General features: G+C 32.6%; 1 protein-coding gene across 6 annotated transcripts in view; it reads left to right on the top strand.

Annotated features, from left to right (window-relative positions):
• Positions 1-27,694, top strand: part of DDX60 (DExD/H-box helicase 60) — a 111,109-nt gene that overhangs the window by 22,988 nt on the left and 60,427 nt on the right. For 5 of the 6 annotated variants that reach the window (XM_059174832.1, XM_059174825.1, XM_059174816.1 and 2 more), the window contains 13 exons: positions 1,409-1,570; positions 3,460-3,618; positions 7,426-7,567; positions 8,443-8,598; positions 10,842-10,947; positions 11,407-11,522; positions 12,848-13,008; positions 17,913-18,159; positions 19,694-19,860; positions 20,406-20,561; positions 22,172-22,321; positions 24,919-25,038; positions 26,200-26,295. In XM_059174832.1, coding sequence (XP_059030815.1) covers positions 1,409-1,570; positions 3,460-3,618; positions 7,426-7,567; positions 8,443-8,598; positions 10,842-10,947; positions 11,407-11,522; positions 12,848-13,008; positions 17,913-18,159; positions 19,694-19,860; positions 20,406-20,561; positions 22,172-22,321; positions 24,919-25,038; positions 26,200-26,295 — 1,938 coding nt within the window. The remainder of the gene's footprint in view (positions 1-1,408; positions 1,571-3,459; positions 3,619-7,425; positions 7,568-8,442; positions 8,599-10,841; positions 10,948-11,406; positions 11,523-12,847; positions 13,009-17,912; positions 18,160-19,693; positions 19,861-20,405; positions 20,562-22,171; positions 22,322-24,918; positions 25,039-26,199; positions 26,296-27,694) is intronic. The other variant, XM_059174839.1, reaches the window with a different exon arrangement.

Here is a 27,694-nt window from a genome sequence, read left to right as displayed (position 1 = left end):
ATGAGTAGCTTTGTAAAAAATGTTTTTAAGCTTTAGATTGAAGGGTCTTTGTGCCTTTTTTTAAGAAACTAAATTCTACCTTTATTATATTTTGATCAGAGAGCTGTTTGTAGTGTTTCTATACTATGGAAGTTACTAATGTTTTATTTTTGACTTAACATATGACCAATTTTTATGGATGTGCTGGGGGCACTTAAAAGGAATACATATTCTGTATCACCAGAGTTTAATTCATAGGATCTACACTATTGATTATTCTTTTAAGTCATCTTATTTTTTGTCTACTTGATTTCTCTTGTAATGAAAGTAGTGTATTAAATTCTGTTATTAATAATGTGTTTATAAATATAGCTCCTTTACTCTCCTGTAGTTTTTGTATCATAAAGTCAGTTATGACATTAAATGTTGCATAATTATTCATATAAGATGAATCATTCATAAAGGTTCTGTCACCATTATGGATGGCTTTTAGAATAAAAGAGGGCTTTTCTTTTTCACATTTAATGCCCTTTTCTTTCTTTCTTTCTTTCTCTCTCTCTCTTTTTTTTTTTTATTTAACATTTAGTGCTTTTGAACTTGAATTCTCCCTATACTGCTATAAAAACTGCTAGCCTCTCTTCTCTTCTCCCCCACCATTTGCCTGGTATACTTTTATCCAACCCTTTATTTTTAGTCCTTCGGAGTCACTTTATTTAAGTTGTGTTTCTTGCACACCACATGTATTTGAGTCATTAAAAATTCTTCACATATTTTATTTTTATTTGATGTATAATATTTCCCTAATGCTAAACACCTAAATTATCTGAGAATTGATTTTTAAAAATAATTCTGTATGAACATCTTGGTGCATAAATCTTGGTACACAGTTTGTGTTATTTACCTATCCTGGATACCTAGAACTTGAATAGCCAGTCACAAAGTATCAATATATTTAATAGTAATCATATGTGTTGCTCAATATACCTATCTCTAGCAAAGCATAAGAGAAATGACACATCACTTGATTTCCAGGGCTGTCTGTTATCATTAGAATATTCTAATATTTATTAATTTGTAAATAAAAATATGCTATTTATTTGTTCTCATATTACTAGAGAGTTCAAACATTTTTTCTAACTTGTTAATATTTATATTTCTTCTGTGAATTATCTGCTCATGTCTTATTAAAGGCCAAGATGTTTTATTATTGATTGATAATAATTTACAATAATTTACAGCTCTTTACATAGTTAAATTTTAATTTTACTAAAACATGTATCTTCCCATCTTAAAATTTTATCATTTTTAACAGAAATTTTATAGTTTTATGTAGTCATACCTATCTTTGTATGATTTCTTCTAGTAAGATTACTTATGAATAAAAATATTTTTAAAATATCCTGACATTTACAGTTTTCTTTTGTCACAGGCATATGAAACTATTTCTCAGCTTAAGCAACTCTGGCCAGAAGGATCTGACATTCGACGTGTTCTTTGTGTTACTTCATGCTCGTTGTCTTTGAGAATGTACCATCACTTTTTAGAAAACAGAAAGAAGACTATGTCTGATGAGAAAACTAACATCCAAGAGGTATGATTGTTGTAGCTTTACTGGGAAACACCACTGCTTTCCACTTTTGAAATTTTACTGATTTTCATCTACCTTTTTTTCCATTTGGTACTTTATTTATTTCCCCAACTTATATAAATTTCTCCCAAAAGATGGAAAAACTGGAATTTGCTTATCAGAAATATTTATGATGCTGTTATATGATTTAGTGTTTTACTATACAGACGTTTCCCCCAGTACACATTTAGTAAAATTTATCCAATCATCTAGAAGAAGGGGTAATAAGAAAGGAAATTAGCTCTTGATGAGAGCTTACATTATAATGTTGTGTTTTTTATATGCCTTGTGTCTTATATTCTCACAACAGCATTTTAAGGGAGGTATTTATTCACATTTCACATATGGAAACACCTGAGGTTCAGAAAGTCCAGGTAACATTTTTTTAAAAATTGTGTTATATTAGTCTCCAAACAGTACATCATATTTTTTGATGTAGTGTTCCAAGATTCATTGTTTATGTATAACACCCAGTGCTCCATGCAATACGTGCCCTCCTTAATACCCATCACCAGGGTCACTTATCCAACCCCTTGCCCCTCTAAAACCCTCAGTTTGTTTCTCAGAGTCCACAGTCACTCATGGTTCTCCAAGTAACATTCCTTAATTAAATTGTGGTGTGGAATGAGGATTGAACCTCTATCTGTCTTGTTCAAATTCTGTAACACCTAACTGTCTTTAGAAAGAACATTTCTTGCTGTGAAGTGTGTAAACCTGGCGATTCACAGACCTGTACCCCTGGGGATAAAAATATATTATATGTTTATAAAAAGTAAAAAATTAAAAAAAAAGAAACAACATTCTTGCTGTAGTGTCTTAGTGCCATCCTAGCTGGAGGAAATACTAAAGCTCTTAACCTTCTTTATAGTTGATAGAGTTCATTAAGAATCTGTTGGTCAGTATGGGTTTGCTGGTCAGCTAAACAGTCATCCCTATATATATATATGTGTTTATATGCACACACACACACACACACACACACGTACACATACTATTTTGTTATACAACCTGACTCCTGGGGGATTCTTGCCTGAATTTTTATTAAAGTAAAATGAAGCCTTTTGTAACTTTTTGTACATTCTCAGAAATGAATAGGGTTTACTACCTTTTACCTAGCATCATTTATATTTGGTTTTCTAATATCTACTTGAATATATTCTTTTTTTGTTAATTATAGTTCTACTTGAATACATTCTTTTATGTCATTAGATATGACATTTTAAATTATTATCACAAAAATGGTACCAAACCAAGTGTTTCTTGCTGGAACTTCTAGGCATTAGACCCTATTTGGCCCTGTGGAGGCACTCTGAAATAAATCATAGTTTTGTTTCACTGACAACACTGCAAACATTTGAAGATGGCCAAGAGGTCCTTGTACCATCACGTTAAATATGCCCATTTCTTTATTCTTTTTTAAATTGGATAAGTTCTTTTAGATGTGTCCTGGTTTCTTCACTCTAAATAGTATTCAGTGTAACTTTTAAAATTCAATGCTTTGGACAGAATAGGACATTTAAAGCATGGCTCCATCCTTGCAAAGTCCTGTTCCCACAGGAACAGATAAATTTCATTAACTGTTGGATCAGCTCATGTAAAGTTAAGCTTAACTAAAAATACTAAAAAAATTCTTTATGTAAACTACTATTGAGCTGGCAGTTCCCCATCTCCTTACCTGACATCTGGGTTTTGTATGCAGTCAAATTTATGTATGAAGAAAAAAAACTCAAAAGCCTTATTGAATAAAGAATGTAACAAAGCAAAGTGTGGCTGCTGACCTTTGTGGTGTTGCATGTGTATCATACAATTTCATAGTCTGCTGATCTCTATTTTACCTTCTTTATTTTACTCAGGTGGAAAGTAATTGCTTAGCTTTACAAGAGATGGAAGATTTGTGTAAACTGCATTGTCTCAGTGTGGTTTTCCTACTCCACTTACCTCTTTCTCAAAGAGCCTGCACTAGATTCATCACTTCTCATTGGACTAAGAACATTCACACTTTCTTAGAAATGGTAAATATGTTCTTTATTAGTTTATTTATTTTTTTGTTTCCATTGTTTGATATAAAGAAACCACAGTCACCTTCAAAAATAGATTCATAAGGGGGCACCTGGGTAGCTCAGTTGGTTAAGCATCTGACTTGGTTTTGGCTCAGGTCATGATCTCAGGGTTGTGAGTTCAAACCTCATGCTGGGCTCCATGTTGGACAAAGAGCCTATTAAAAAAAAGAAAAAGATTTATAAGGGGATATTGTCAACTGTTTGGAGACCTTAAAGATTTAAGGGCCCAAGTCAGTTTCTTCCTGATTTCAAAAATTCTGGTAGTAATAACAAACATCATGATATATATCCAATCTAAGAAAAAAACAAAACCAAAAAAACGTATTTTCCTTCTAATTGTGGTCAAGATAAGGTTTATGTGTCATTAATTATAAGAGATTTGTGACCATTTTTTGTTCTGCTCTTGAGAGGAATTGAAAGTATAAATGTATTGGTTATTTATGTCCATTATAGATGTTAGATAGAGAAAATTTGTAGACTTTAGGAAAATAGTAAAAACAAAAGAAATAGTCGGTGAATCACTATTCAAATCAATTCATATATTACATTGGAATATATTATATTATATATGAACATATAATGTAAATATTTTTCTTTTCACATATTTTAAAATTTTCTCTCATACTCTTGGTTAACCTCATTTTTTAATGGCTACTATTTTTTAATGGGTATACCACGGTTTACTCACCCCTTTTTCTATTATAAGATAATAAGAGATTTTAATTGTTGTATTATAAATGCTGCTATTTTCCAGGTTCTTTGAGTGTAAGACTTCTCCTTTAATTTGGGGATATTGACTTAGACTTCATGCTCAGAAGTAGGATTAGTGGATAAATTTAAATACAAGATTTTTAAAAATCTTGATACTTGCAGTCAAAATGTTCAAGGAAAGTATTTTAGAACCAATCGATTCATAAGCTAGTCCACAAATATTTATCTAATATATGTACATTGTGAGAGACACTGAGGATACAGTGAGAAAAATAAGAATATATTTACCCATCTCACCCCATCACTTTCATAAACCTATATTTTGCAGGAAGAGAAGTATTAAATTTTTAAAATTATTATTAAGGAGGAATTATAGGATACTTTAAAGTCTGATAATAAAAAGATTCAATTCAGTTAGAAAAGAATGGCTTCTTTTAAGAGATGAAGAGAAATGAAGTAATGCAAATCTTGAAGGATTTGCAAGTTGGAGAGAAGATGGATACTGGATTACAGGAGATGAAACAGCATGTGGGATCATCCCGAGAATGGCATGATCAAGGAACTGGAACACAACTTGTATAACTGGAATAGAAAGAATATGGGAAAGTGATAAAGCTGAAGAGATGGGTAAGAGACAAATCATATAGGAAGGACAGTATAGATCCTGTGAAGGGAATGGAGATTTAACTTGATCATAAGCACAATGAGAACCAACTGAATGATTTCATGCAAATAAATGACACTTTCATTAAAAAAAATTTTTTTTTTCTTTGGCTTGCAATGCAGAGAGTGCATTGTAGTGGCAAAACTGGATTTACGGAAACCAGTTAGGTGACTGTTACCTCAGTCCATGTAAGTGTTAATTATATTAGGGACTAAGGAAGTGGTAAGTAAGAATGAATACCAATAGGCAATTTCAACAATTATTTAACAAGTTAACTATGGGCATGAGAGAAAGGGAAAAGTCAAGTGACTCAAATCTCTGGCTGGAGCATTTTTGGGGATGATGCCATTGTATGAAGTATAATTGTGGAAGAAGATCTCAAGTTCAGTTTTGGAGATGCCAATGAAATACTCAAATGGAGATATCTAGTAGGCAATTTGAAATACTGGTTGAAGCTTAACAGAGTGGAATGAATTGGGGATCAAGATTTGGAAATCACTAGGCAATGGATGTTAATTTATGCCAAGGCAGTGGATAAAATGATTTTGGGAAAGACAAGAGGGCCTAGGACAGAGACCTGAGATCCTCCAATTTAAAATGGTTAGGAATAGATTGAGCCAGAATCTATGGCAGAGTGGATTCAGTAGTGAGTGGAAGGGAGAAGATAAAGATGAAGAGAAGTTTATATGTAAGGAGTTGAGAATAAAGAAAGTGACAGGATAAAATACAATAGGAAGGTGGGCCAATTAGGAATGTTTTTAAAATGGCAAAGACTGAGCATGTTTAAATTAAGAGAGAGGATAGGATGAAAATCAGGGAAAAGTAAGGTGAGAGGGGATGGGGTCTAGCATATGTTCCTATACAGAGGGAGGGATATTGCCATTCTCCTAGGAGAGAATAAAGAAAGAATGGTGCAGCATTGGCTGTGATGGAAATTGTAAGATAACTTGGTTTCTGTGTCTGGTTTAAGGTTCTTTATGAAATAGGAGTCAAAGTCAAATACTGAATGCTGTGGTGGGGAAACAAGCCCAGAAGTTTAAGAATGGTGAAATATTTTGGAAATATTTACCGAGGATCTTAGGGGAGTAAACTATATTGAGGGGGGTATACTCTCTCTCTCTCTCTCTCTCTCTCTATATATATATATATATATATATATGGGTATAATATATATATATAGGAGTGTGTGTATATATATATATAGTATAGGGGGTATATATATATCTATATATCTATATAGATATATAGGACTTGTGCTATATATATATATATATGGACTTGTGCTTTCCTTGTGATTCTTTCTGCCTGTCACACTGGATCTGCTCTTTTCAGGGAAATAGGCCCCAAAGGCCCTGAGCCTCAGTCTAAGTAAGCCCTTAGGCCTCTGGGAGCACATTGGGTTCTATTTATTCATGTATTTATTTGTTCCTTCGTTACCTTATCCCCACTGAGCTCCGGGGAGAGGGCCTACCCTGTCTTCCCCTGGAAGCAAGGCCTTGTTCTTAGCTGTACAGCACTTCCATACCATTTTGCCTGTGGATGATCCTGGCTGGGGCCGAGCCACCCAGTCCCACTCTCCCAAAGTAGCCCCTCGGCCAGGAGAGTGGCCTTTTATACATCTATTTATTTTGTATGTGTGTATTCGTGCGCAAGGCTCTGGAGTGTTGTGTATGGTTTCTCTTCACCTCCCAGCCTTCCCACAGGCACTTCCAAGAAGAGAGGGCATTTCTCGTAAAGCAAAGGAGAAATCCCCTGGAACGGTGGACAGTAGTGCCCATCAGCTGTGGTGGACCTTCCTGAAAAATAAATATCCTCTAAATTAAAAAAAAAAAACATATATATATATATATATATATATATATATATATATATATATATATATATGGGGGTAAACTATATATCACTCTGTCCTACCTAGCACTTTGAAGGTTTATTTGAAGTTTTTGACAAAACAATTATAGTTGCATCAGTATGTTTTATTGCACGGTTTTCTTTTTCTAGTAGTCTCAACAACATGCCTATAAGCACAAGGAAAGCAATTGGATGATATGGAAAAAAGGGATGTGATAATTTAGGCACAAAAAAGCTATTAGTAGATATACATAATTTTATGGAAAAGAAAAAAGGAAAAGAGATTTTAGTATCTTCACAAGAGGATGGTAAAAATAATAGATGAGAAAACAAGGTTGCATGAGGTAAACCAAATGGACTCTATTGGATAGGTCCTATCCAGAACTGAGGTCTTGATATGATTAATAAAGAAGTGTGGATGATCATTACACAAAGTTAGATGGATGGGTCAACAGGAGGGAGTAAGGAATTATTCATCAGGGAGTGTGGCATATAACAATCATCAATAACTTGGTTTTACTTTTGATTTGCAGAAAAAGTGGTGTGAATATTTCATCCTAAGTAATATAAACATTTGTGAATTCTGGAATCTGAATTTAATTCACCTTTCAGACTTAAGTGATGAGCTTTTGTTGAAGAATATTGCTTTTTACTATGAAAATGAAAATGTTGAAGGTACCATCTCAGTATATTTTAATAATTGTACTTTCATCCAGAGATAAACATTATAAGGAATTTAAAACTTCAAAATCGTTTTCCTATATGTCCAACATAAAACGTAGCAATTATTTTCCTTTCAATCTTTGTTTATATATATATATATATATGTTTTATTTAGTTGCAATCAGAGTGAGTTACATTTTAAAACATTTTTAAATTAATATACTCAAGTATTCTTGAAAAAAATACATGTTTGGGTATTTGGCATTTTTAGATAATTTTAACAGTTTAATTTTTCACTTAAATATATGCATTATATTTAAAAATATTTATTCAAATTAAGGTAATCATCTGACTACTATGATATATTTAGGGAATTTTAATTTTTTTCCAAAGATGAAGCTGATTTATATGTTATATGTAATTTGTTTTTCTTTCTTTGAATTATTTTGTTAGAATAAATTTTCTGCTATTTCTTAATAGTCAAAGAAAAAGAAAACATGTTTTAAGAGAGCTATAACTCATTGAGCATTCTTGAAGCTTCTTTGACCTCTAGAATTTGGTTCCTACACATGCCAAACATTGAAATGAGTTAGCAACATATAAATGTAGCAGCTCTCTACAAATGTTCTTATCTCTGAAAAATAAGTTATATTCAGTTTTATTGGTTGTAAAGTTATATGTGGCATAACATTTTTTACCTTATAAAATAGATATCCAAAATCTGTTGTTATGATAGCTGTAAATTACTTATTTAGGTGCAGTGTGGAGCTCACTGAAAATTTTACAGTTTGACAAATAATTCAGAGCGCTATGAATTTTGTCAAAGTGTATGCTTCTGTATACATAGTAGTGACTTTTAACATTTAGTACTTTTAACTATCATATAGGCTTACATTTGAATTTGGGAGATATCATTATGAAAGATTATGAATATCTTTGGAATACTGTGTCAAAGTTGGTTGGAAAGTTTGCTGTTGGAAAGCCATTTCCTCTGAGAACAACAAAGCTTTGTTTTCTTGAAAAGAATCCATCACCAATCAAAGGTAATAAATCTCCAAATTAAGTTGAAGTAACAGTTTAGATCTCTGAAGATTTTTTTTGAAAACACTACTAACTGTTGTATATCTAAATTTTTTTTCTGGCACTATGCATTTAAATAATAAATAATAAATTAATAATAATAATAAATAAAAATAAAATAACCTTTTGCTGTATCATTGGGATGATATGGTATAACTATAGTTTTGAAGAGCTATATGTTTTGCTTATAGCTAATGTTGCCAATTTCATTTGTGACTTTCATGTCTATCAATATGGCAGTATAGGTTAGGGGAAAAATCTCTTCTGGGAAACAATTGAAATGCTGGTAAGACACACCAAACAACTTTTAGTATTATCATAGCTAAGCTCAAAACAATAGAAATGCAATTCCAGGAGAGAGGAATAAAGGGAGACTGATCTCTGGCTAATACAAAATGAATTACTAGGTTGATTTCTAATTATAGGTCCATCTTCCCAAGAATTTGGGGTTTCAGTTATTCTGTTAGTAGTTTCAAGACAGCTCTAAGCTGAAAAATTAGCTTAAAGTGATCAGAAGAATCTAGTTCATTCTTTGTAGATGAAAAACATCATAAACCCTGGGAATGCCTGAGTGGCTCAGTCAGTTAAGCATCTGCCTTCAGCTCAGGTAATGATCCCAGGGTCCTGAGATCTAGTCCCACATAAGGCTTCTCCTGTTGCCAGGGATCCTGGCAGGGCTCCTGCTTCTCCTGTTGCCCGCCATTTCTCCTCCTTGTGCTCTCCCTCTCTAACAAATAAGTTAATAAAAATAAAATCGTAAAAAAGAGAAATATGATTAAGCCATCATCATAACATCATAGAAGATGTCTCCATGTGATGAATTTCAGGAAGAATAAAATGTCCCCCTAAGGAATGGGAGAAGGAAATCTAATGTGAATTTAGGATGTATCAATATAAATATATTTTTCAGAATATGGGGAAAGAATACATATACTCTTTATATATATATACATATATAGATATATGTATATATATATATACACACTCTTGTCCAGATGAGTTCTACCAGACAAAGACTCTTGAGGAAGATCAAATAAGGGGTTTATTGATCATAGAAAGATCAAATAAGGGAGTGGTTAGATAAGATCAGGAAGAGAACAAAACCAGTGTAGGACATGTTAATGAGCAGGTTTCCACTGTAGACAGGTACAGGCAGATTTTACTGGGAATCTTAGAATGTCATTCAAACCACCTCAGTGATATCTTACCTGAAGAGAAGATAGCTGGGGCATTTACCTGCAACTCCTGTTACATTTTTGGCTGAGGGCTATCTATGGGGCATGGGATCCTTAGCACTTCTGGCCTTCACATGGATGTAAGAAGACAAGTACTCAGGCAGAGAGTGCAGAGACCTGCAGTAAGAAGGTGTCAGGCAAACAGAAACTGAACATGAAGGGGATGGGCAGAGCAATGGCAACTTACCTGTAATTGTGAACCAGGTATAAATAAAAAGGCATTCATTAACCAACTATTATGTATAGGATATATGTTTGATATGTATGGTGTCTATCACATGTATGTGTATATGTGCAGATACATATATGTATACATATATAATATCAAAGAGAATGTAAGAAAATACTGTCATGATAACAAGTTATTTCATTATTATCTATATAGCTTCCCTTTTTTTTTTTTAAGGTTTTATTTATTTATTTGACAGAGAGAGTGAGCACAGGCAGATAGAGTGGCAGGCAGAGGCAGAGGGAGAAGTGGGCTCCCTGCTGAGCAAGGAGCCCGATGTGGGACTTGATCCCAGGAGGCTGGGATCATGATCTGAGCCAAAGGCAGCCGCTTAATCAACTGAGCCACCCAGGCATCCCAATCTTCCTTATTTTTTAAATATTTATTTCCATAAAATTATTTATGTGGGAGATCTGAGTGCAAGTTCCATGTTCAACTTCCTTGTAATAAGGGATAATGAAGGAAATAGATGTTTAAAAATAGTAAACAGTTGTTTTTCTACCTACCTATATACCTACATGCCTAAATACTGCCTATTTCCTCATACTCTGCTACATTCCAAAATGTTTTAATGTGGGCAATAGCTTTATGGGAAGGTCTGGAATTGATAAATGTAAATACAATCAATGAAAAATGTTTTTTATTTTAAGGCTTTAGAAAATGATGTGTAACGTTCTTATGTGAAAGTCTCACTTTTGACACTGTCTTATTTTTTTTTTTTTTTTTTTTTACTTGTTTACAGATACCTCCAAGGAAAAGATTCCTAATTTGGGATTTATTTCAATGTCATGTGAACTGGTTGATAAGTTTGTTGGTGATCTTTTGAAAGACTTGCCTTTCTTAAAGAGGTATAAGACCAAAAATGTCTTAGTAAATGGGTGGAATGGATGACTTACTCATTAAAGATTCTATGAAATGAAGCAAATTAAATGGAGTATATTAAATGCAGTATGTGTTTGTAACACATAGTGAGTTTAATAGCAAATTTATCAATGTCTTTGATCTTAACTAGGTTAAAATCAACATGGTTTTAATTTTAGAGTAAAATTACTCCAGTTGGATGTTTTTAATTTTAGTGGATTAATTAATGAATATTTGTTGATGTTGTTGGGATTGCTAGAGATGTGGGGTAGATTCTGGGTTCTTAAGCACCTAATAAACTGTTTTTGGGATTCTAAAACCCACATCATATTATAGAAAGAAGAAGGGTGGCTTTAATTTTTATAATATTAAAAAATGAAACCTGTGCTGTGTTCTATTTAGAGGCATGAAATTTAAAATGTGCATATATTTCTTTTGTCTCATAGCGATGATCCTACTGTGACTTCACTAGTTAAACAAAAGGAATTTGATGAACTTGTGCATTGGCATTCTCACAGACCCCTTAGTGATGATTATGATAGGACAAAGTGTCAATTTGATGGTGAGTTATGTGTCTCTGGTGAAATAAATTAAAATCAATTTCATTCTCTTTTTATTTTGTAAAAAATTATCATATCATGAGCCACAAGTTATATTTCTTGAATGATAATAGTCTACAAGATATTTAGATGTATGTCAGTAAAGACGGTAATAAAAAAGCCCCACTCTGTTTACTGATAGTCATAGGAACACAGGAATGCAGATGTCCTAGGAAGTGCACCAATACTGCATTTGTCCCCACAAAAACTTGGAGCTGTTTTAAATAAATATGGTTTGCAATTTAAAATATCTGTGTATTCCTTGACATTCATAATACTAAGGCCCTAGTCTTTTGAGCAATTTCAGCTACTTTCACACCACCCAGTTGATTACATATAACAGGTGCCAGTATTTTATGTGCTTTCAAGCTTGGGATGATTGGAACTGCAAAAGGAGGCCCATGAAACCACTAAAAGTAGATCAATAGAGATTTAATTAGGTATCTTGTCCCCTTGGTTCATCCCTTGTCTTCATCTCATGTTTGTCTACCCCTATCTTACCTCCACCCTTTTTCAAGATGATAAAACTTAACTTTCAGAAGAATCTAGGAGGGTGCATCGTAGGCTTGCTTATACTTAACAGCCTGTTTACAAAAATAGCTACTAAGACCATGCAAGATGTGAGGGGACCTTTTAGATTAACCATTAATATCCTTCAAAACAGTTTAATTAGATATATGTAGATACAGACATAGAAAAATCAACCAGCTTAATTATCTTCTTAATTGTAGTTTTCTTTGGGTATGGAAGTAAATCATTCCTTGATTGTTGGAATTTCCTGTGTCTTTGGATTTTTCCATGGTGTAAGTGTTTTTCAGCTGCCAAACTCTTGGCTCTGTGGCTATGATTGAGAGTAAGGATTTTTCAAGCAGTGCCGGAAGCCAGGATGTCCAAGATAGATATCTTCTTGCTTTTGCCTCTATCTTCTTCTTCTTCTTAAACTCAATCATAGAGCAAATAAAGAGGTAATATGCAGAATCTATCATTCTTTGTAGCACGATATTTGCTTTGGGAAGTAAATAGTGAAAGAGTGTCTTGTCACTTCCATCTTTTATTTTATTTATTTATTTATTTATGTATTTTTACTTCCATCTTTTAAATAAGGAAAAGAGTTATTCTATAGATAAATATTTGCCTGACTTGATTCCCTCTTTAACAAATGTAAATCAGACTAAACTATTATTCCAAACTAAAAAGTACATGTATGGTTGGGATGGTATAAAGGTTTAGTGAGAATGCTTTTGAAAAAAATCAAGTAGTTTTACATTTTAAGTCTTTTATTTTTCAGAAAAATCTAGAGATCCTCGTTATCTTAGGTCTGTGCAGAAGTATCATGTTTTCCAGCGATTTTATGGGAGTTCATTAGAATCAGTCTCTCCAAAATTGGTTGTAACTCAAGCTGTCAAGCCAAAGAATAATTTCAGTGCACCCAAGAAGAAAAAGGCACATGTAAGTTCTATTAATTCTATCAAATTTTAGAACTGTTTTCTGACTTTTCTTAAGTTGCTATTTGTTAAATTCCTCTGGTAGTTTCTTTTCATTCTATGCTTTTTATTTTTATATATGAACACTTAGATTATTTTATTTATTTGGTAAGAAAGTCTAACCTCCATATACAAGGTTATATATGGTCCTCTATACATAATAAAATGTATATGTATTTGAAAAAGAATATAAGACAATAGGTTACTAAAGGCTTGGATTTAGAAATGTTGAAATAAAATTAATAATATAGTTCTTTTGAGTTCTGGTCTAAGATGGCAATATAAGAGGTTCCTGAAATCATCTCCTCCCATGGACATACAGAATTTACAGATAAATATAGGAAAATTTTCTCTGAAGGCAATCCAGAAACTAGAGAATTAGTGAGAAAATGAGAAACAAATGAGAAAAATCTCACAATCAAACAGGTAGAAGAAGAGGCTGAAACATACTCTCACTATAAACCCCATCCCTGGTACAGAGACATGCAATTAGGAGAAAACTCCAAAGTCCTAATTTTGCCCTCAGGAGGAAAAGATTGGAACCAAATTTTTGGTCTGGCACCCCAACTTTTGAGTTCCACTTGAGGAACTTTGAGTGGAAAGGGCCTCTCAAAACATCTAGCTTTGAATGCCAACAAAGCTTGCATCCACAGGACCCACAAGACTGTAGCTTGATTATCCCCACCCAAGGCATAGAGGCAGCAGACTGAAATGCTTATTCCCAGTCTTTCCCAGAAAGAGACTGATTTGCATACTTTAAAAGTAACAAAAAGAATCTGAGCATACCACTACAGAAAGCTATCAAGTCACAAAGCAAGAGGAAAAAGAGAAAAACAAAGGGATTGTAAATCAGTCAGAAAAAATTAATGGTCATAGTAAGCCAATACATATTAATAATTAATTTAAATGTTAATGGACTAAATTCTCCAATCACAAGACATAGAGGGGCTGAATTAATAATAATAATAATAATAATAATAATACCCTACTATATGATATTTAAAAGAGACTCCAGCTTTATTCAGCTTTACAGACACACAAACTGAAAGTAAAGGGATGGAAGAAGATATTCCATGCAAATAGAAAACAAAAAATGCAGGGGTAGCTATATTTATATTAGAGAAAATAGACATTAAGGCGAAGACTATCATAAGAAACAAGGAAAGTTATTATACAATAATAAAGGTGAAAACCTGAAAACATTTTCTCTAAGATCAGGAACAAGACAATGATGCCCACTCTCACCACTTTTATTAAGAATGGTCTGGAAATCCTAGTCAGAGCAATTAGGCAAGAAAAATAAATACAAGTTCTCCAAATTGGTAAGGAAGTAGTAAAACTTTCACTATTCGTTGATGACATGACATTATATATAAAAAAAATTCTAAAAACTTTACCAAAAAAAAAGTTAGAACTAATAAATGAATTTGGTAAAGTTGCAGAATACAAAATTAATGTACAGAAATCTGTTGTGCTTCTATCCACAAATAGCACACTAGCAGAAAGAGAAATTAAGATAACAATTCTATTTACAATTGTATCAAAATACCTAGATATAAATTTTATCAAGGAGGTGAAAGACCTGTGCTTTACTTAGTGAAAACTATAAAACATCAATGAAAGAAACTGAAGATGACACACAAAAAAATGGAAAGATATTCTGTGCTCATGGACTGGAAGAATTATTATTCTCAAAATGTCCATGGTACCTAAAGCAATCTACAAATTTAATTCAATCCCTATAAAACTACCAATAACATTTTTCACAGAATTAGAAGAAATAATTCTAAAATGTGTATGGAACCACAAAAGAACCTGAATAGTCAAAGCAATCTTGAAAAAGATGAACAAAACTGGAAGTATCACAGTCTCAGATTTCAAGATATACTACAAAGCTGTAATAATCAAAAGAGCGTGGTACTGGCCCCAAAACAGACATACAAATCAATAGAAGAGAATAAAGAGCCCAGAAACAAACATGCATATATGCTTAATTCAAGAAAAAGGAGGCAAGAATATGCAATGAGGGGAAAGACAGTTTATAAATGGTGTTGGGAAAATTGGACAGCCACCTGCAAAAGAATGAAACTAGCATACATAAAAATCAACTCAAAATAAATTAAAGACTTGAATAAAAGACCTGAAACCATAGAACTCCCAGAAGAAAAAAGGGGTAAGTACCTTGACATTGGTCTCAGCAATGATTTTTTTTTGACATCAAAAAAAGCAAAGGTAACAAAAGCAAAAATAAATGAGACTGCATCAAACTAAAAACTCTGTACAGCAGAGGAAGCCATCAGTGAAATGAAAAAGCAGTCTACTCTATGGGAGAAGATATTTGCAAATCATATACCTGATTAGGGGTTAATATCTAAAATATATAAAGAAGTAATATTACTTAATAATAACACCCCCCAAACCAAACAATCTGGTTTTAAAAGTGGACTGAGTACTGAATAGAATTTTTTTTCAAGAAGATATATGAATGGCCAACAGTATATGAAAACGTGCTCAACATCATCAGTCATCAGGGAAATAAAAGTCAAAACCACAATGAAATATTATCTCAGAGATGTCAGAATAGCTGTCATGAAAAAGACAGAAGGTAGCAAGTGTTGACAAGGATTTGGAGAAAGGGAACCCTTATGCACTGTACATGGAAATGTAAATGGTGCAGCTACTATGAAACAATATGGAGATTACTCAAAAAATTAAAAATAGAACTACCATAGGAGCTAGCAATCCACTTCTGGGCATTTATCCAAGGAAATGAAAATAGGCTATGGAAAATATATCTGCACTCCCATGTTCATGGCAGCATTATTTATAATAGCCAAGATATGGAAACAGAGTAAACATTTATCAGTGGATGGATGAATAAAGATTATGGGGTATATATACCCCATATGGAATATTATTTAGCTATAAGAAGGAATTCCTGCCATTTCTGACAACATGGATAACCTGGCAATGCTCAGTGAAGTACACTAGACAAAGATAAATACTGCATGTTATCATTTATATGTGGAATAAAAAAAAAAGATGGTTGCCACAGACTGGGTGGGTGGGGGCAATAGGTAGAGGTTGGTAAAAAAGTGCAAACTTTCAGCTATACAGTGAATAGTGTCTGAGAACCCAATGTAAAATATAGTGACTGTAGTTGATAACACTGTAATACATCATTAAAATTTACTAAGAGAGTAGATTTTCAATGTTCTCACTTTCAGAAAAGATAAATGTGTGAGGTAATGGATGGATTACTTAACCCAATGGGGAAAGTTCAACTACATATATTCATATTTCAAATCACCATGATGTATACTTTAAATATTTTACAGTTATATTTTTCCATAATAACTCAGTAAGACTGACATTTTTCAAAAAGTCCAAGCAGAAATGAGGACTTTTGCTTTAATAGTTAAAAAGCAGCCTTTCCCAAGCCCATGTATGTAGTCATTGTTTTTCTTCTTGTGGTGACAACCCCCTTTTTATTTTCATAGCCAATTTTTTTGTTGGTGAAATCATCCAATTACTTTTCCTTTTTCATTTAGGGCTATGAAGAAGTTTTTTTTTTCTTTCTTTTTTTTTTTTTAAGAGGGATGTTATAAAATAGAAAGTTTGTAGCAAAAATTCTCATTATATGGTATAAGTTATGAAGACTGAAAATATGCCATTTTTTCTCTTACATTATTAGAAATTAAATAAGTTATCTTATTGAAGATAAACACTCTCAGCACTATATAAAGTGCTCTTCTAGCAACCATTTAATAAGTCTGCATTTTCAGGATATGATAAGCATTGTGCATGGCAAAGGGCCAAGGGTCACCCTTTTCGTACTGAGAAAGAATCATGCTGAGTTAACCGAGTACCAAACGTTTGGCAGATTAAAACATTAGGAATCCTCAAATAATGTCGATTAGAATTATTGAGAAAATGATGACAAATAATATTGACTTCATTGTAGACAAATTTATATGTTAATTTCATGACTAATCAGAATAATGGAAGATTTATAGAATTCTCTAGTGAGTACAATTCTTTAATTTGTTTTTGTAGATTAATAAATCAGATTGGTAGAAGTCTAGTAAAGAGGATTCATATTGAGTTTAAGTCAACTGGAAAAGCTTATCCAGATAAAGCAAATCAGTTGTATTTATGTTGTTTCTTTCTATCCACTCCTTTCCTTCATCTGCTTTTGCTTTTCCTCATTCACTTATCAAATATTATAAGCTAAATGTTTTTTTTATAAGCTAAATGTTTTGTGCTTGAAACATACAGACAACTATGACATATTCTTGTTTCAAGAAAGTTAATCTAGATAGATTAGAGAGATAGACAAGTAAAATCATAACTACAGTATATGCAATGAGTACTTTGATAGAGAGATGCCCTGGCAGAGAAGAAATATATGAGTTAAGCTTGGGAGTTAGGAAAGGCTTCATAGAGGAAATATCTTGAAGGACAAGTAGGAGACAGGGAGATGACAATGGAAAAATGGAAGAGGAAAATCCAATCCAGAAAGAGTAGCAGGAAGCAATGCAGGAGACATGAGAAAACAGTGGCCTGATGTTTCCAATTTTATTAATTTACTCTTTGATTTATAATCTAATCTATACCACTCAGAAATCTATATAGTTATCTGCAGAGAGGCTTTATAGTGATTAAATTTAATTGTCATAAGTTTTTAATTAAGAGAGGGTTTAATTTTAAGAAATAAATATTGAACCTAAAATTGTTCCTATTCAAGAACGGAGTGATGGTCAAAATAACCAGTATATGCTTAAAAATATTGTCTCATATATGAAATTTAATCTTGGAATATTTCCAACTTGTTTCATGATATGTTTCTTTCCCCCCTTTTTTGGACAGGAGACCAAGGCTGAAATAATTACTAGAGAGAATAAAAAGAGATTGTTTGCTAAGGAAGAGGAAAAAGAGGAGAAAAAGTGGAGTGCTCTGTCATTTTCTATTGAAGAGGAAATGAAAGAGAACTTAAACTCTGGAATAAAGAACCTGGAAGATTTTTTGAAATCATGTAAAAGTAACTCAGTGAAATTTCGAGTTGAAATGGTAGCATTGACTGCCTGCTTGAAAGCATGGAAAGAACATTGCCGAGGTAAATTTATGTGATTTTGTGTTTTTTGTTTTGATGAACTGGAGAATTAATTAAAGGATGTAATGATGATAGCTGTCATTTATTAACTGGAAGTTTGTGTTAGAAGCCTTAGATTCATTATGCGATTTTATCCTCACAGAATTCCTCTAAAGATTACTTCTTTTATCAGTGAGCAGTGAAATCTCAAAGTAGCTAATATATAGCACATTCCTAAGCAAATTCAAATCAAATCAGTCAAAGATAGGAATAAGAATAACTTTTTGTAAAACTGTGGGCATAGTTAAAGGAACCAGCAAAGACGGTGAGGCACTCTGGGAGATCTGTCTCTCATTTTTGAAATCTGACGTGCAAACATTTTCTTTCTGGGTAAAACTAAAGATTATGTTTGCCAGCCATGTTGAATTCTTCTAAATGTTTCCATGATACCCATGTGCTATACTTTGCAATTTCTATAACACATAGTAGAATAAAAAGGAAGAGACAGGAAGAAGAAGATAAGGGGAAATAAACCTGGGTAAAGGTACATAAATTAGTAACAGATAAATGATACGTGCCATAAGAACTCCAAACTGACAATTCTTCCCAGTAACCTAGTTGATCTGTCTGTCTCTGGCATCTCCACACTTGAATCCATTTAATACATGGTCACTGGATCCTTCCCCTCCCCCCTACTCTCATTGTATTAACTTCAAAAGCCATCAGCCTTTCACTGTGGATTTTTTCGCAGTGAGAAGCACAAGATCTGGCTTATATATTTCTCCCCAAACAAGATGTTGTATCAGAATTTGCAGCTGACTCCTACTAAGAAAGATCAGAATTAAATGGTTTACTCTCCTGAGGGGAAAAATTCTATATTAAAATTTTTTTTTAGTCTCTTGTAGTACTCAGTAGGTATTTGGTAATATTTGTTAGATAGCTAAAACATAGGTTTATTGGAAGAAATTTGAAATTAAAAACAGCCCTAACATAGTAAGTATGGAAAGGTTAGCAGTTAGGAAGAATAAAAAGAATGTAATAACCATGTAGAAATGAAGAAGAATTAGCAAACTCTGTATTTTTCAGTTGTAATAGACTAATTGAAAACCTCCAATGAATTGTACAAAATAATTATCTATGGTCAACAGTAGGACTCAATAAATTTTGCAAAGTTTTTAACGAGATATTTAAAGTCATCTAAATATTTTTTTTGACGATAGTAGAGATGGCATGAAAATAATAGGTAAGAAAATATTTGTTGTTCCCCAGAACACTTAATACAACCTTGAGCTTTAATAATCTTATTACTATCATGAACTATAAGACTTTTCTCTGTCTCCTTTATTTGCACAGCTATTTCCCAGTTGTCCATAGAAATGATGAAGTAGGTATAGGCGCACTTTAATTATATTTTACCTAGTCATCTGTATTCCAAAAACTATATAAATGTTAAATAAAATAATTAGGTCAGATTGATAGCCTGGATGACTAACCTTGGATAATCAAACATTATTTTTGATGGTCTTTATAAAAATTATATTGTTTATTATTTGCCAAGGTGAAACCACAAAAGATTTAAATATAGCTGTTCAAATGATGAAAAGGATCCATTCCTTGATGGAAAAATACCCAGAACTTTTGCAGGAGGCAGATCAGCAACTCATAGCCAAATGCCTGAAGTATTTAGGATTTGATGAATTGGCAACTTCTTTCTATTCAACCCAGGTAATTTTCAGAATAGCTCATTTTAATAGAATAATTATGGGGTGTACATAAAGTGTCTTGCAAACGCAGTCCCTTCTTCTAGATTTTTTCTTTTTTTAACTGACAATATTTACTCCTGTCTTCAATCATTGCTAGTAATTCAGCTGCCGAAACTTGAAATAAACTAGAAAACTGATACAGATACTTGTCTGAACAAACAGATGCCAGATAATTTCTGCAGACCCTTTAAACTAATACTGTATTTAATTCTAGCAAACAATTTAAAAACTATATTGTGATGGTTTAGTTGTCTTGAAGTGTATTAGATTGTAGCTACAAATACCATAATGGATATTTGAAAATCTTGACGTCTGTCAATGAACTCACAGTTAAGATGGTGATTGAGGTGGTAAAGAACTTCATCAATAAATACTACAAAATTGAAAAGATGGTAAAATGCTTTTCTTATAAAAAGTACTCAATAATACATTAAATTAATTACTTAATTATTTAAATAATGTTGTAGTTTAAAATAACTCTCCAAATGGACTTTTGAAATAATGTAGGTTGCAAGAGATGACATAAAGAAGAAAATAGATAAATACTCAATCGGCATTGGGCCAGTTCGGTTTCAACTACAGTACATGGGCCATTATTTGATACGAGATGAGAGAAAAGATCCAGATCCCAGAGTTCAGGATTTTATTCCTGACACATGGCAGGTAATAACTGAATGAAACAAAAATCTTATTTTATTTGTATTTTATCATTAAATGTAATATCAGGACCTTCTCATTATTGTGGCTTTACATATTATATTTGGCATGAACTTCATATGGAGTCATGTTATTTAAAATTATTTTATCATTGGAAATGATGAAATAGAAAGTCTTTTCCATTTAAAGGAAGTGAAATTTTCATTTTGTTCATTTTTTATAAATGGAGGTACTTGGATGAATTCACATACATTTTTAAAGTTCTGTCTGTATTATTCAGTTATATCATTGTGGAACAACCTCCATGTTTTCCCTGTGTCAATAGAAGATTTCATATGTAAATGCACACAGAGCAGTTTTGGTAGTTTAAACAACATAGCAATTTTTTTAGATATTCACACGCTATACCTGTCACCATCATAGGCATTCTTCTATACATACATGTAAAATTGATGGATATAAAACTTGGGGTAAAATGGTATGTTTCTGCATAGATTAAACCATATAAAATTGCTAATAAATGAATGTATTTACCTACAAACATGCAATTTCATAGGTTCAGTCTACTAGAATTCAAATTCAGAATATGACTTTATCTTTCTTATATTGATGATAGTGTAAGATCTTTAAAAATTCCTGCCTCCTTTTCAGGAATGGGAGGACCTGTTCCTTACTTTAGTGTAAGACACAAAGCTGCCAAGTGCTCTTTATTAATTCCACACACATTTCAATTATTCTGTGTCCATCTAATTTTGAGATGTGGCCCAGTGTGGACCTACATTAAGAGTGTGCAGACAGTTGTCTTTCTCCGCTTGACTATCATATGATCTCCCTGATATGAGGAAGTGGTGATGCAACATGGGGGTTTAAGTGGGTAGAAGAAGAGTCAATGAAACAAGATGGAATTGGGAGGGAGACAAACCATAAGTGACTCTTAATCTCACAAAACAAACTGAGGGTTGCTGGGGGGAGGGAGGTTGGGAGAAGGGGGTGGGATTATGGACATTGGGAAGGGTATGTGCTTTGGTGAGTGCTGTGAAGTGTGTAAACCTGGTGATTCACAGACCTGTACCCCTGGGGATAAAAATATATGTTTATAAAAAAAAATTAAAAAAAAAAACATAAACTGAAGGGTTGAAGTTTCTTGTGCCCTCCAAAGTAGGTAACTGACATTCTTTTGTATATAAAGAAAAGATAAGTAGTGAAATTATGAAGGATTGATTTTCTTTCTCCTTAGCTATCATTTCACTATTACAAAAATACACACTGGCTACTTCTTAGAACTTAATTTCTCAAAGCCTTTAGGGAAGCACTCTACTGAATCAATGACAAATACTTAGATAAAAAGAAATCTTCTCAGTGACGAGATATTTTATTCAGGCTCATTTTCCATTTTTCACACACAAACTCCCCTCCAGATGCTCAAAAGCATAGCAATCCTGTCTTCTGAGAGAATGTTATGAGTTTTTCAGATTTTCCTGTGTTTCTTCATGCATTTTCAACTCCCCATCATTCCATATGAAATTCAGAAAATTATAATAGAAGTGTATTCATAGATTTGCTTTGGTAACATGCTGTTCATATTATTGATGTGAATGGTTCTCTGAACCCTGCAGCGAGAGCTCCTTGATGTTGTGGATAATAATGAGTCAGCAGTGATTGTCGCCCCAACGTCCTCAGGCAAAACCTATGCTTCCTACTACTGCATGGAGAAGGTGCTGAAGGAGAGCAGTGAAGGGGTGGTCGTGTATGTTGCACCAACAAAGGTAGCCCTCAAGTGACTCGAATTTTCTTTCATTCCTAAACTTTTCTTTTAAAATAATACATGTACTCACACAGTGAATCTATTTCACTTTATATTATTTGTTTATTTTCTAGTTTTTTTGATCTATAATTGACATATAACATTGTATTATTTAAGGTGTACCACACATAATTTGATATATGTATATATTGTGAAATAATTGCCACAATAAGTTTAGTTAACATCCATCACCTTATATACTTACAAACTTTTTTCCTTATGATAGGAACTTTTAAGATCTATACTCAGCAACTTTCAAATATGCAATGCAGTATTGTTAACTGTAGTTTCCATGCTGTACATTACATATGTACTACTTATATATTGTAACTGGAAGTTTGCACCTTTTGTCTACCTTCACCCATTTCACCCACTATCTCCAACTCCTACCCCTGGCATCCATCAATTTGTTCTGTTTCTATAACTTTCACTTTATTTTGTGACCTATATTTTCTCCTTCCAGTTTTAGAGGCCAACGTAACTCTTTTCTCAGAACCATTGTGAGGAAAAGGTCTGGTCTTGTGGTTTGTCATTCAGCATTATGCTTACTTTGAGAGAAGCACTCACACTTTGCTGGGCAATATTGAGTCACTTAGGAATCTAATATTGGCTTTGCAGGGTTTATGGAATTTCACTGGTTTGCTCTTGGGCATTCGTGACTGGCCTGTTTCTCAAGCCCATTTGTTTTGTCATATTTCTTTTAAATCTATTACTGCTTAATGTTAAATTTAAAAACAAAAAATATGATCTTTGTCATTAAGGAGAAAGTTTGACTTTCAGAAAGTGTAAGTTTGCATATCCTCACTCATAACCCTTGTAAAGTGATTACTCTTAGAAAAGGCACATTGAGTTTAAATAACTTTAATTCTATAGATTAAAATGAATTCAGACTCCATTTAAGCTTCTAGGAAAAATTTAGTGAATTGTGGTCAGCCTTAGAATCAGATTGATCAATATGATTAGTTGAAATGAGCACTCTATTTTTTATTGTAGCTTTTTTTTTTTTGTTTTTCATGGCTTAATAAGTGCTCATTACTGGAAATTAGTAATATATATAAAAAATTAACCTAGCTAGAAGTAGAATTTTAGTAACAACATGGTTACTTTTTGCCAAATTACTCTTTTAAAAGTTCAAATCCATTTTTATTCCCACTGACAGATATGGCAGTGTGTATTCTCTTATCTTCTCTAACATTTCTATTATTATTAAAATGTTTTGCCTTACTCACAGGTGAAAACTGCTATCTCATATTTAAATTTGCTTTTCTGTGATCACTAGTCATTTGGGTATCTTTATGTGATTTTGGGCACTGACATTTTTTTATTCATGAACTACTTATAGATGCATTTGCCCGTTTGTCTTTTACTTTGGGGGAATTGAGATTGGCTTTTCATTCATTTGTTTTACTAAGTACATTGCTCTTTGTATATCATAGCATATACTTTTATTGGTTATTTTGTCTTTTTACTATGTTGAGTCATATTAATGACAATGTTTTGTTACTAACTTTGTGTACTTAGGTCTTTCAGTATTTTCATTTAATGTTTCCGTGTGTGCTCAGATATGTGAAAATGTTCACTTTTTAGTGTCTTTATGCTTATGTTTTAAAATTTATGTTTTATGGGTTTTTTTTTAAGATTTTATTTATTTATTTGACAGACAGAGATCACAAGTAGGCAGAGAGGCAGGCAGAGAGAGAGAGAGAAGCAGGCTCCCCGCTGAGCAGAGAGCCCGATGTGGAACTTGATCCCAAGACCCTGAGATCATGACCTGAGCTGAAGGCAGAGACTTAACCCCCTGAGTGCCCCTAAAATTTATGTTTTAATCTGTGTTACTTTTGAGGGGGGCATAAAGTATAAAATAGATGTTTATAGATTCCACATACTCAGATTCCACTAGTCACCTGATCCTAAGTATTCATGTATATGTTCAAACTTCAGATGTCTGAAGGTAGTTCCCAAATAGGAGAACCACATATCTATCTGACAATCCTTCACTTGGTCTTTCTTCTATAGTAGACTCACAGCTTCTTTCTAAGCCTTGGTCACACAGGTGTTCAGCTATTTTTTTCTGATATATGAGCAACATTTCCTGTTTTTTTCCTTCTGATTAAGCCAAATTTCCCCCCATTTTACTTTAAGTTTAAGTTTATCAATGTGGTTCACATGCTTAGTCAAATATTTCAAAGAGAGCATGTTAGTGTATTTAGAGTAGATGGGCATAAGAAAGGTTCTGTTAAGCTTTCTGACATTTTTTTTTTTAAGATTTTTAAAAAATTTTATTTGAGAGAGAGAGAGAGTGAAAGAGAGCGTGAGAGGGGAGAAGATCAGAGGGAGAAGAAGACTCCCCATGGAGCAGGGAGCCTGATGCAGGACTCAGTTCCGCGTGTCCGGGATCATGACCTGAGCCGAAGGCAGTTGCTCAACCAGCTGAGCCACCCAGGCACCCCAAGCTCTCTGACTTTTAACTGTACATATTTTTAGACAGTTCCTGTCATTCTCTGAGGTTTCATCTGTGCTTTATTATGTGATTATTGAATTTCTTCCCTTGTCAATCAGGCTCTTGTTAATCAAGTGGCAGCAACTGTTCAGAATCGTTTCACCAAAAATCTGCCAAATGGTGAAGCTCTGTGTGGTGTTTTTACAAGGGATTATCGTCACGATGCCCTAAACTGTCAGGTAGGTTATATTAATTAATGCATTTGTTATCAAATTATATAATAGTACTAATATATTTCTCTTTAACAAAATTCAGCATCTTCACAAAGCCTCATGGAAATGATTTTTTGAATTTGCAAAAGATGAAATGGCTTTACAGAAAATTTAATATTGTTATATTCCAAAGAGTTGAGAAATAGCAGTCATCTTTCTCTAAGAACACTTAGGTTTGAACTTCAGATTTCAGTTATAGTTTAGTACATTATCTTGGTTTATAAATGGATTAAAAATGATCTGAAGAACCTAATGCTATAAAAATTAATAAAAAATCTCTAATCAGAAAGACTTTTTCTTGGTAATCAGGATATTCTCACTTTTCTTGATGAGTAATATACTCATAATTTAAAAAACGTAAGTAAGCCATAGATAGTTTTCCTCCTTAACAAATTCATAAATACATAATTAAGACTGAACAAAAAGTGAAAAGATGATTATAGTACATAATATAGTATATAGTATATAGTATAGTATATAGTATATAGTATAACACATGAAGATGTGTTACCCAGATTGCCTTTCAAGGATGGACTTGCTGCCCAGATGTTGGGAGAGTGGTCAAGACAAATGCCAGCTGTCAGTTCCTCTAGTTCTGCCTCCACAGTCCCTGTCCTGTGGTTGAGCTAGGCAGGGGTATAAATTCTGGGACATTTTGGCCTCATGTGGAATAGCTCTGACAGCCAGTATTCGCTCCAGAATTCTGTACCAGGTTCACCAAGGTTTCATCAGGCCTGTTTTGAAGTATAACTTCTCCCTCAGCCCAATTCTTCTTCTCCCAATATCCATAGTTGTTGATCCTCTATAGACATTTTTAAACAAAACTATCTCAGGGTCAGATTGAAGAAATAAACCTGCGATGATTAACTCCATTTGTATTATTTTGCTTATAAATAAGAATTTAAACAGCAAATATGATATTTTACCACTTTGACTCATAAGAATTACAGTTTTATAAGGTTCAACCTAATATATCACAATTTTAATGAAATATTCTCAGAAGTGATATTATATCATAATTATTAGCAGGTATACTCAGGAGTTTTAACTCTATTTTTCATATTCTTATAACAAAGTCTGCACATAGTAAAGTACTCAAAATTTTTGTTTATACAATGTTATTTTTAGGTACTTATTACAGTTCCTGTCTGCTTTGAAATTCTGCTATTAGCTCCTCATCGCCAAACGTGGGTGAAAAGGATCAGATATGTTATATTCGATGAGGTAGGTTTGGTATTGTTTCTCTAGGTTGATTTCCTAGTGTACATAAGTGCTATAATGAAGATATTTGGTACTTTAAGACATTTATCCTTTTGTATAGAGTTCAGGTTGTGGGGGCTACTTCCTTCTGAATGGTTTCCTCAGTGAATCATGCTGTCTTTTGGCTGCATTTTGCTGTTGTGACTCAATAGGGGATGTTGGTATATGCTGCAGAGGTCTGTGTAACAAGGCAGAATTAACCACCATGACATAAGTTTTCCTGGTAGAGATTTCAAAATCCAGTTTTGACTTCTAGAGCAAAGCATTTTGGTCTCTAACAATGATAGCAGTTATGTGAATTATTTTGTCAGTCATCAAACACAACAGAAAACAAATGGCCAGTCAAAACACAACAGAGAGTTTTCGAAAAGTGTATGTTAGGGAAACTATAAAGGTTAGTGTGGTATTCAGAGCTAGTAACTTACCCCTATGCTTAAAGGGACAAGACAAAGAAGCAGTTACTGATACGCAGAAGGAGATTGATTGAGGTAGCTATATTGTGAGTATTTATCTTATTTGAGGGGCATAGCTAATTCAAGATAACCTTTCAGGAAGGGAGCCAATGAAATAAAGATGTCATTTTCCTTCCTGCTCTTGATCCCTTGCCAAGGCTCTCCATTGGCCAAGTCCAAGGGAGAAAGAGAGCATTGGAGTCTTTGAAGTGAAGCCAGAGAGACCAGGATGGAAAATAATGGAAGTTTATAGAGACAAATGGAAGATATTTATAGCATTTTTACAGTATTTATAAATGTTATAAAATTTTATAGCATTTATAAATATTTATAATATTTTATCCTTATATATTCTATTTTGTATTTTTATTTATTTATTTATTTTTATTTATTTATTTATTTATTTATTTATTTTATTTATTTTTATTTATTTTTATAAATATATATTTTATATATATACTTAAAATATATTTATATAATATAGAATACATGTTTAATATATTATATATTAAATATATAAATATATATATTAAATATTATATGCTGTTTATTAAATATGTTTATTATAGTCATATATTTTATTTGTGTGTATATATATGTTATACATATATATGTATGTATATATGTTATACATGTTACATATGTTATAATATCTAATTTATATATAGCATATATTTATATAATATATAATCATGTATTATATTTATATATTTATATAATACATATAAAATATATATTTATTAAATTCATTCATATTCATATTCAATATTCATATTGTATTCATTTACATATAGCATATGTTTTATATATATTTATATGCTTAAAATATAATTTATATGTAATATATAAAATATACATATTTATATATTTTATTTATTTAATATTTATATTAAATGATAAATATTAAATAG

Source organism: Mustela lutreola, chromosome 1 (genome assembly GCF_030435805.1).
Source record: "Mustela lutreola isolate mMusLut2 chromosome 1, mMusLut2.pri, whole genome shotgun sequence".
Classification (NCBI taxonomy): domain Eukaryota; kingdom Metazoa; phylum Chordata; class Mammalia; order Carnivora; family Mustelidae; genus Mustela; species Mustela lutreola.
This window is presented reverse-complemented; position numbering and strand designations above follow the sequence as displayed.